Source organism: Mastomys coucha, chromosome X (assembly GCF_008632895.1).
Source record: "Mastomys coucha isolate ucsf_1 chromosome X, UCSF_Mcou_1, whole genome shotgun sequence".
Lineage (NCBI taxonomy): Eukaryota > Metazoa > Chordata > Mammalia > Rodentia > Muridae > Mastomys > Mastomys coucha.
Window position 1 is genome coordinate 144,218,648 of NC_045030.1, and position 10,793 is coordinate 144,229,440.

At 35.4% G+C, this 10,793-nt stretch overlaps 1 protein-coding gene and 1 non-coding gene across 7 annotated transcripts in view; one reads left to right on the top strand and one right to left on the bottom strand.

Annotated features, from left to right (window-relative positions):
* The window catches only part of Wnk3 (WNK lysine deficient protein kinase 3), a 149,132-nt gene that overhangs the window by 96,564 nt on the left and 41,775 nt on the right, over positions 1 to 10,793 (top strand). For all 6 annotated transcript variants that reach the window (XM_031369026.1, XM_031369025.1, XM_031369023.1 and 3 more), the window contains one exon: positions 9,611 to 9,675. In XM_031369026.1, coding sequence (XP_031224886.1) covers positions 9,611 to 9,675 — 65 coding nt within the window. The remainder of the gene's footprint in view (positions 1 to 9,610; positions 9,676 to 10,793) is intronic.
* LOC116095909 lies at positions 5,108 to 5,213 on the bottom strand. Its single transcript, XR_004120760.1, has one exon. It is a non-coding gene; the product is annotated as a U6 spliceosomal RNA (small nuclear RNA).

The window sequence follows — 10,793 nt, forward strand, 5'->3', positions numbered from 1 at the left end:
TTTTATGAGTCAACTATATTTCAGTAAATCTAGGAAAAACTTGGTGTTTATGAATTTCAACAGTATTTTATAATTTTTATAGTTCCTAGCATACAGATTGTAAATTTCCTTAACATTTTAAATAAATTATTGTTTAATTTTTGATTTGTGTGATTGTGTGTGTGTGTGTGTGTGTGTGTGTGTGTGTGTGAGAGAGAGAGAGAGAGAGAGAGAGAGAGAGAGAGAGAGAGAGAGAGAGAGAAAACAAATATGAGTATATGCATGTGTGACAGTGGGGTGTAGGGTGTGAGTATGTAGGTGTTGTCAGAGTGTGCCACACAGTGTGCGTGTAGCTGAGAGCATAGCTTTATAGACTTGGTTCTGTTTCAACCTTTATGGGTTCCAGAGACAAAAAGAACTCAGATTGTTAGGCTTCTGTAAAAGCACTTACTTGCTGGCTCATCTTCCTGTTCCCTTTTACTCTCTATTTAGTAGCTCTGGCTTCACTTTGTTGAACATGCTGGCCACAAATGTACAGATTCACGGCTGGCCTCTGCTTCCCAAGTGCTGGGATTAAAGACATATGCCACTACCTAACCCAGCATGGCCTTAAATTTTTGATCTTCTACTTCCATCTTCCAACACAGAACATTCCAGTTGGAATAATTTTCTTAATTTCTGTTTGAGATTATATATTGCTTACATATACAGAAACAACTGATTTTTCTTTCTTTTTCTTTTTCTTTTTTTTTTCTTTTTTTCTTTTTTTTTCTCTTTTTGGTTTTTCGAGATAGGGTTTCTCTGTGTAGCCCTGGCTGTCCTGGAACTCACTCTGTAGACCAGGCTGGCCTCGAACTTAGAAATCCTCCTGCCTCTGCCTCCCAAGTGCTGGGATTAAAGGCGTGCGCCACCACCGCCTGGCCCGGCTCTATCTCTTAAGTGCTAAGATTATACAGGCATGCACTACCATGTCCTTTTATGTGTTGCTGGGGTCAAACCCAGGACATTGTGCATGCTAGGCAAGCACTCTACCAGCTGAGCTACATTCTTACCTCCTATGCCTGTTTTGATATCTTTTGAAACTGTCCTCTCCCCCCATTTGGATGCCTTATTCACTTTTTTTAGTTCCTTTTTATTATTTAAATTAAGTAAATTTGTGGACTGGAGAGATGGTTCAGTGGTCAAGAGCACTGACTGTTCTTCCAGAGGTACTGAGTTCAATTTGCAGCAACCGCATGGTGGCTCACAACCATCTGTAAAGGGTTCTACTGTCCTCTTCTGGAATGCAGGTGTACATGCAGCAGAGCACTCATAACTAAAATAAGTAAGTATAATAAACAAAAATAAATTCTTGAAGCTCTATCTCACTGTTATATGCTCACTATATAGTATGGGATTGCGCTTAGTCCTCCTATGTCAACCTCCCAAGTGCTGGGATTATAAATTCGAGCCACCACATCTGACTAATATGTTTTAGTTAGATCTATTGCTGCTTCTGGCTGTTTCAACTCTCACTGGGTCCCTATTGGTGCTACCTAACCAGTCAAAGCTAATTCTATATGCTACCAATTGTTGCTAGGTGGAAGCAGGAGGATGCTGATGCCTTTGAAACTTTATCTCTGCTACAGCCATGTAAATATGGAAAAACTTACTGCCCAGTGACTATTGAATTATATTATAATCTTCCAGTGGATGCAGGCATTGTTATTTTAGTTGAACTCCAAACTGTTTTCCCCATGGGCATGTCTATGGAGGTTTGTCTTAATTAGATTAACTGATGTGAAAAGACTCAGCCCACTGTGGGAAGTAGCAATCTGTAGGCAACAGGTCCTGACTATATAAGAGTGGAGAGAGTGAGTTGAGCACAAACAAGTAAGCAAGTACACATTCATTTCTCTTTGCTCTTGATTGAGATGTGACCAGCTGCTTTAAATTCCTGCCACCTTGATGGACTACAACCTGGGATTTCAAGTTGAAATGAACTCATTTCTCTAATAGACTACTTTTTGCATTTTATCATAACAATAGAAATGAAGCTAAGACAACTACTAAATTTAAATTATCTTCTAAAATGAGAACAAAGTCTTAATAAGCAATAAGAGAGTGAAGTTCACAGTCCATAAATGATGAAGAATGGAAACTGATAGGTTGCATCCAGACAGAAATAAAATCTATAGAAATTAAAGCTTTGAGTATATATACATAGGAAAAACTACTGGAAAGTTTAGAGTGAAAATTTTTGTGGAACTCATCAGCAAGATTAAATAGGATGTGAATTAAGAGCTCTGAGGCTTTACAATATTATTGTTTGCAATACTTTTTCTTGATACTTTCCTTAAAGCATTTATCTTCCTTTGGTTAGTTTTGGCTGCACTACATTTAATCCATATTTGGGACTTTAGTTAATTTTTATTGTTGCTATGACAATATCTGAAATAAAATCAACTTAAGAAAAGAAGGGTTTATTTTGACATATAGTTTGAGAGTACAGGCCATCGTGGCTGATGAGCTAGTTTAATTTTTGTTACTGTTGGAGAACACTCTGACAAAAAGCAATTTATGGGACAATGGATTTAGCTTATAATTCCAGGTTATAGTTCATCATTGTGAGTAAGATAAGTCAAGAGTTTGCACATCCGTAGTCAAATCCAGAGAGAGAGAGAATAAATTAATGCATAACTGCTTGCTTGTGCTCAGCTTACTTCAGTAGTTCTTAACCCACATGGGAGTCACATGCCAGAGATCCTGCATATCAGATATTTACATTATAATTCATAACAGTAGCAAAATTATAGTTATGAAGTAGCAATGAAAATAATTTTATGGTTGTGGGTCACCAGAACATGAGGAACTATATTAAATAGTTGTTGCAGTAGTAAAGTTGAGAACCACTGGCTTAATTTCTCTACTTACTGCATTTGTGCTGGACAGAATATGCATAGAACACAGAAGCAGATTGAACAATATAAGCAGTTCACAAAGTAGTTAGCAGTCTGAGTCAGATTTAGAAGTGAGGGTTGCAAGTGTAGCTTAGTGGTAGATCACTTGTATACAATTCACCAGGGCCAGAGTTCAGTCCCATGAAAGGAATTATTATTGTTCATTTTTTCATTTTCCATATCTTCCATTGATTGTTCTTCTTCCCACATACCCCTGCTTGTTCTTTTTCAGATTCATGATCTTTTTTCATTAATTGTTACTACATATGTATTTATATGTGTGTGCATACATGTGCTGAAGCCTATACAAAGAGCTATAGGCAGTCAGGCATAGTGGCACACATCTTTAATCCCAGTGCTCAGGAGGCAGAGGCAGGCAGATATCTGTGAGTTTGAGGTCAGTCTGGTCTACAGAGCGAGTTTAAGGACAGCCAGAGCTACACAGAGAATCCCTGACTTGAAAATCCAAACACACACACAGACACACACACACACACACACACACACACACACACACACACACACACTCTTGAACTATAGGCAAGTAAGGAATGCTGAGAGAAGGAGAAAAGGTCTTTTTCACGGAAGTATATACCATCTAGTTATCCAATACCAAATGGTCTCCCCTGAAAGCAAACATACAAGTAAATACAGACTGAGCAGGCTATACTTATTTAAAAGTAGCCATTTCCCCCCTTCAGCTGTTGTTTGCTTGTGTCATACTGAGGCACTTCCCTTAATGGACTTTGATGGCAAAGTTATTAGGTTTAGTAAAACAGTTGCTAATGGGCCCAGTGAATCTTTTCTTGAGGCTAACATTTTTGCTGTTATAAAATACATACACAAGTCTTAAGGCCTGGCCCTTTATAGGAATGTAGTGGGATCAGGAAAATATGATAGAATTATTTTGAATGCAGATTCAGTGAAATGTCTTGGACCTTAATCTGGACCCACTCACATAAGTAACTGATGTTGAATTGACTGTAGAGTCTAAGGAATGTTTTATGTACAAATCCTAGCAGAATTTTAAATTATGGAACTGTTAGTACCAGGAGAGCTTTCTGCTGCTCAGTGGTGGGCTGCATCCCTGGCTGCTGTGGTAGAATGCTGTCTCTAAAATATTATGTATTTTAATGGATGACTCTACATTTTAGCATTTCTGAGGTATATATGTACTTGTAAGAACACATGAGGACTTGTGATTATTTTTATTAGCATATCTTACTTCTATTTCATTCCTGAAATCAGTGGAATAATAATTTATTTATTCTTTGAACTCTAATTCCCCCATGATCTTTTGGGTGCTGAGGTTAATTCTGTCTCCTTGTACATACTATCAATGAGCTACACCCTCACCCCCAGCTATATATGTGTCAAGATGGACTGTTGATTTATATAATGCTGATGTTAGTTAGCAGTAGGTTTTTCCATGTTCCATTTGTTCAGAAATAGTTATGGGCCTACTCTAGTAAATATGATTTAAATGATACATATGTTTATTTTGGCAAAGATCATCTTATAAATGACCAATTTCTGAGGTACTATAGGGAATAAAACTCTTAGAGACTTGATATTTTTAAAGATTTGTTAAATTTTTGTGCATGGGTGAATGTGTGCTACATGTATGTGGGTACCTGTAGGGGCCAGTAGAGGATGTGTGATCCCCAAAAGCTGCAATTACTGGCTATCATGAGCTTCCTGACGTGGGTGCTGGAAACCAAATTCCAGCTCCCTAAAAGAGCAGATATGCTTAACTGCTGAGCCACCTCTCCACCTCCAAGAGTTTGTATAAATTTTTAGTTTAAAAAATTTACTGGATTTTTTTTTAAAAAAAGACAGGGTCTTACTATTTAGCCCTGCCTGGTTTCAAACTCACAAAGGTCTGTTTGCCTCTGCCTCTTGTGTATTGGGATTAAAGGCATGTGCCACCATACCTGGTATAATTTTTTGTTTGTTTTACTTATTTATTTTTATGTGTGTGGGCGTTTTACCTTCATGTATATCTATAAGCCAAAAATGCATGTAATATTAAGACCAGAAGAAGTTGTCAGATCCCATGGACCTGGAGTTACAGACAGCTGTGAGCCACCATGTGGGTGCTGGGATTCAAACCTGAGTACTCTGAAAGAACAACAGCCATTTCTTTTAACTTCTGAACCATCTCACTAGCCCCAAGTCCTTTTTCTTTTTTTAATATAGAACACTTCACAGATTTCCATGTCATCCTTGTTCAGGGGCCATACTAATCTCTCTGTATTGTTCCAATTTTAGTATATGTGCCGCCGAAGCAAGCACATGAAATCAGTTTTCACAATCTATGCTACCAGTTGTTTGTTTTTGTTCTTCCACAACATCTCTGTTCTGATCCTTACCTTCTGCTATATACCTTCATATGAATAACTGGGAAAATGAATGGTTTTGTAATTTTTTAAGGTTACTTGGCTATTCAATTTTTGATTTTCTGGATATTTTAAATGGACCTTACATTAATATTCATAAGTGAAATATACGTTGGCTGAATAGAAAAAATTAATTTACAGAAATTTCCTTCTATATATTTTGTTCTTTTGTCTTCTGGTTGATGCATCAGAAGTTTGGGCCAGGTGTGAGGCAAGGCATATGCCTTTATTACCAGCACTTGGAAGCAGAGGTGTTCCTCCTAACTAAAGAATAGTATAAATGTTTATTCTTTCTTCACATGAAACTAACTTTCTAAGACTATTGTTTCTTCCTCTAAATATTTCTTTAAAATAAAGTATAAGGGGAGTTAAAGTTACCTGTTTCTCAAAAATAAAACCTATTTAGTTCTTCAGGCCAATTTTTCTCATTAAACCATGGATAGAATAATCATTTTTAGTATTTTATCAGAAATAGATCATATCAGCTTTCAAAAAATCCTTATATATTAAGTAATATATATTTGTATTTATTTGTGCTAATAAAAATGTATGGCTTAATGAGTATATATATGTGTGTATATATATGTCTGTATATATGTATACACACACATACACAGACACACACACATATATATATATAAAGGTGAAATGAGAAAAATAACTATTTCTAGTCCTCTATAAGCTTAACAAAGATTCATCTACATTTTTGTATATATCAATAGTTTATTTTTGTGAATTGTTCTATTGTAAATAATATCAAACTTCAATTCTCTATTTTCTTGTGTTTTTCTAATTTTTGGGTCTTTTGTATACTTAGGATTAGTTCTGATTTGGGGGTCTTTTGGATAAAGCTACTTTCTTTGTGGAAGTCTGTGTATTTTCTGGTAGACCAATGTACTCATTTCTCTTACATTTGTAACTAGATGTGGGATTGCTGGGTCGTAGGATAAGTGTATATTTAGCTACACTGATTACATTGGAACGTATTCTAAAACTTTTATATGAAAAAGAAACCATTTTTATCAGCAGTATATGAGACTTCTGTTGCTCTGTATCCTTACAAACACTATTTACTGCCACTCTCTTAAATTCCAGCTATTGTCATAGGTGTGTTGTGGTAATATTTATTTGGTTGAGAAAATGCATAACACAGTGGAAACCTGCAGAAATCAGAGGACAACTTATTGGGGTGTTGCTTCTTTTCTTCTACGATGCTAGTTCTGGGGATCCAATTTAGTTCATCAGGCATATATATATATATATATATATATATATATATATATATATATATATATATATATATATATGTATATACATATGTACATGTATATATATACATACATGTATATATGTGTGTGTATATATACACATATACATATAAATACATACATATATAGTTGTTATGTTTATGTTTGTAATTAAAAAGTAATCTATAAGGACACATTTTGAATATACATAAACATCACATATGTCATTAGGACATTTTCATTTTCATACATGTATATAATGCATTTTTATTATTCCTCTACCCACAACCCTTTCTTATCCCACTTTCATTCCTGAAAGTACGAGAGTGCAGTAGCTGTAGCTGTCTGGAAGGAAAACATTCTGCAACTCTTCAGTTCTTACTTCTTGCATTCTTTCTGCCCTTCTTCTATAATGTTCCCTGAGCCTTGAGGGGAGTAATATAGATATCCTATTTAGTGCTTAGCTCTCAGCAGTTTGTTATTATCAGCACTTTCACCAGTTATGTCTTTATAGCAACTACCGTCCACTGCAAAAACAAGTCTGTCTGATCACACCTAACTGCAGCCAATGTCTGTGGATTTAAACAAATATCTAGAAGACAATTTGACAGGCACATCATGTCCAGTGAGCAAAACAACAGCAGTAGATTTTCTGCTATATGACTTCCCCAGCCACGGGCTTTTGACCAGGTTTCCAGTACCAAATTAATTTCCTTCATGTGGCACAGTCCTCAAGTCCAATCAGACAGCTGTTGATTATTCCACATAATAGACCTGCTGCTCTTTGCACCAGTTACCATGTCTATTTACATGGCTATTCAACAGTGTGGCACACAGGTTCAAACTGAAGGATATTCTACAAAATATGAATATTAATGGCAATTCTCCCACAGCAGCTGTTTAGTTCCTTGACACTCTATAAAAGATAGCCAGCACAGAATTTCCAGTTCAGCTGGAAATTACAACTTGATTTCCCTACCAGAGAATGTGGAATCTACAGCAGCTCTCCTCTGATTCCAGCACTTGATATTGAAGACAGGATCCCTGGGGCAAGCTGCCTAGGCAATCTAGCCAAGTTTGCAAGCTCCGGGTTCAATTGAGAACCTGGCTCAGTATATAATAAGGTGGAGAGCAATGAAGGAAGATGGATGACATTGACCTTTGGCTTCCTTACCTACACCCACATGTGTGCCCACACAGGCGAACATGCATACACATGCACACTACATCCACATAAGTAAAATTTCAACTATTATTGAGATGGTGTATTTAATGGCAAATTATCCTACCTTAATTCATGATCTAGTTTAAAAACATACTTTGCCTTTAATTGCCTCATCTGTTTTGTTTCCTTTAATCTGGATTGGTTCTTTAAGCCTCATATTTTATTACTTTGATCTCTCTGAAGAAAGAATGCTTATTATTTTGTAAAATATCCTTCAGTTTGATTCTGTCTGACTCATCCTCCTCTTTGGTATAAGTTACAATTTTTTTAAAGTCAGGAATACAATGTAAGTGTGGTTGGATTGTTCTTTCTATATCATATTGCTTTGTCTCAACATTAGAGGATTAAATTTGATTGTGTGGTTAAGATGGGGCTTTGTATGGTCTTGCCACTGTAAAGTTACCATGCTTACCTTTATAATTTGAAAGTAATATACACTTTATAATGTATATATCCTTTATAATCTTTTTAAAATATATCTTTTTAAATATCTTTTATAATTTAAAAGTAATACACTCTTTGAAACTATGCAATTATACTGTTCTTTATCTAACATTTACTAGTTTTAGCATCCATTTATAATTTTTCCAAATCCCTTCTTGTATTAGTTGCCTTTTTATAGTTAGACCTGTCTTTTCCTTATGTGTTTGTCCATATCAGTGTGAACTCACATGTTATTTTATTGAATAGACTGTTTCTTATTATTTATTTTATCTCTAATGTTTGGGCATTAGTAGTCCTTTAATCTATTTTCTTGATACGTCCCTATCACTATTTGAGGAATTCTGTTCTTTTTGCCACAGTAAAGTTCATCTTGTAGGCCCACTGTTGGAAACAGCAATTTCTCCAAAGTATTTAATTCTTTCTAACTTATAATAAAAGCTAAGATATAAGCAATTTTACTAGTTTGTTTCTGGAACCTACTATATATAGATGTATATATATATATATATATACATATATTATATATATGTATATACACATACATACACACATATATATAATAGTTTAATATTTTGAACATTTTTCTATAGAAAATTTATCCAAATATTTTATAAATGGATAAGACTAAGGAGGGATTGAAAGTAGGGAGGGGGGCTGGTGAGATGGCTCAGTGGGGAAGAGCATCGACTGCTCTTTGGAAGGTCATGAGTTCAAATCCCAGCAGCCCTCTTCTGGTGTGTCTGAGAACAGCTATAGTGTACTTACATATAACAATAAATAAAAATCTTTAAAAAAAAGAAGAAAAAAAGAAAGTAGGGAGGGAAATTAGAGGAACATAGTATATGTAAAAACCCAACTCATGGAAAGGAGTTCCAGTCTAGTGTGGCTTAAAGAAGAGATGCAAAACTAGAGAGCCAGAAATGGACCAGTTTCACTGAAGAATTTACCCTTTGAAGGAACTCAATCTTTTAGAACATGAGGAGTCATCATAGAAAGTTTAATTGGGTGAGCAATAATTATTTTGTTAGATTTTAAGACAGGATCTCACTGTGTAGCTCTGGCTGGCCTAGAATTCACTTTGTACATCAGGCTGGTCTCCAACTCACAGAGATCCACCTCTGGGTGCCGAGATTAAAGGAATGCATCACCACACCTGCCAAAACACTGTTAACATTTAATGATAAAGTCTTGAGTAAGATATACTTGTTGTAATAATGTCAGTAATAGGGTTGATGTATCTCTATTGGATAATAGAGATATTCTACCTGGTTTACAAAGTAGAAAAAAGTTTAACAATGATGTTGTTTGAAATAGCAAATTATATCTTAGCATAAATTTTGTTGTCGTTATAATTTATTATTACTATACTCTTTACAGCCTGTATCTCAACCAAGTGGAGCTGAACAACAAACAACTCTTCAAAATCCAGATTTTGTTCGAAGGTAAGTATCATAAGCTTAGTACCAGGAAATCAGTGGTGGCATGCTGCTGCATGTCCTTGTATGCTTAGAGTATCTTAAATAAAGTGATTTTTAAAAATTCTTGTATTTGTGCAAGATTAATAAAATTAAGATGAATTCACTTTATTTTAATATTTATAGTAATCATGTAGATTGTGAAGTTACTGACATTTTATTTTGTTTATAGTATTTTGTTGTACAAAGTAAATGAAAAATTATGTAAAGTAAAATTTCAGCTAATGTTACAAAATAAAGTGTAGCAAGATGTATAATTGTTGGTGGTTTTAAAATAGTCTATGTTATTCAGGTTGGGTAATTTCTATTAGTTTTCCAAATTCTCTCTCTCTCTCTCTCTCTCTCTCTCTCTCTCTCTCTCTCTCTCTCTCTCTCTCTCTTTCTCTCTCTCTCTCTTTCTTATATTCTCTTTATTCCACCATTTATTTTTTCCCCTTCAATAAAGTTTTACTTCTGTGATTCTATGTTTAGTTCTATAATTTCCATTTAGTTCTTTTTTAATCTTCTGTTTCTCATTGCCTTTTTTTCTTATTTACTTCTAATGCAGTTACAATTGCCTGTTGAAATTTTTGTTTTGTCCTTTTTATTACTAGGAATGGAGCCCATGTTATTGCATGTGCTAGGCAAGCACTTTATCATTAGGTCCGTCTTACTTAGGGTTTTATTGCTGTGAACAGACACCATGACCAAGGCAACTCTTATAAAGGATAACATTTAATTAGATCTTGCTTACAGTTTCAGAGATTTAGTCCATTATCATCATGGCAGGCAGCATGGCAGTATGCAGGCAGGCACAATGCTGGAGGAGCTGAAAGTTCTACATCTTGATCTGAAGGTAGCCAGGAGTAGGGTCTAATTCCTCCCTGGGTAGAGTTTGAGCATCTGAAACCTCAGTGCCTGCCCCCATAGTGATACATTTCCCCCAACAAAGCCACACCAACTCCATTAAGGCCACACCTCCTAATAGTGCCACTCTCCATAGACTAAGCTTTCAAACACATGAGTCGATGGGACCCAACCCTATTTAAACCACTGCACAGTTCTTTGCTGAAGTTTGCTTCCATTTCTTTTCTTTTTTTTTTTTT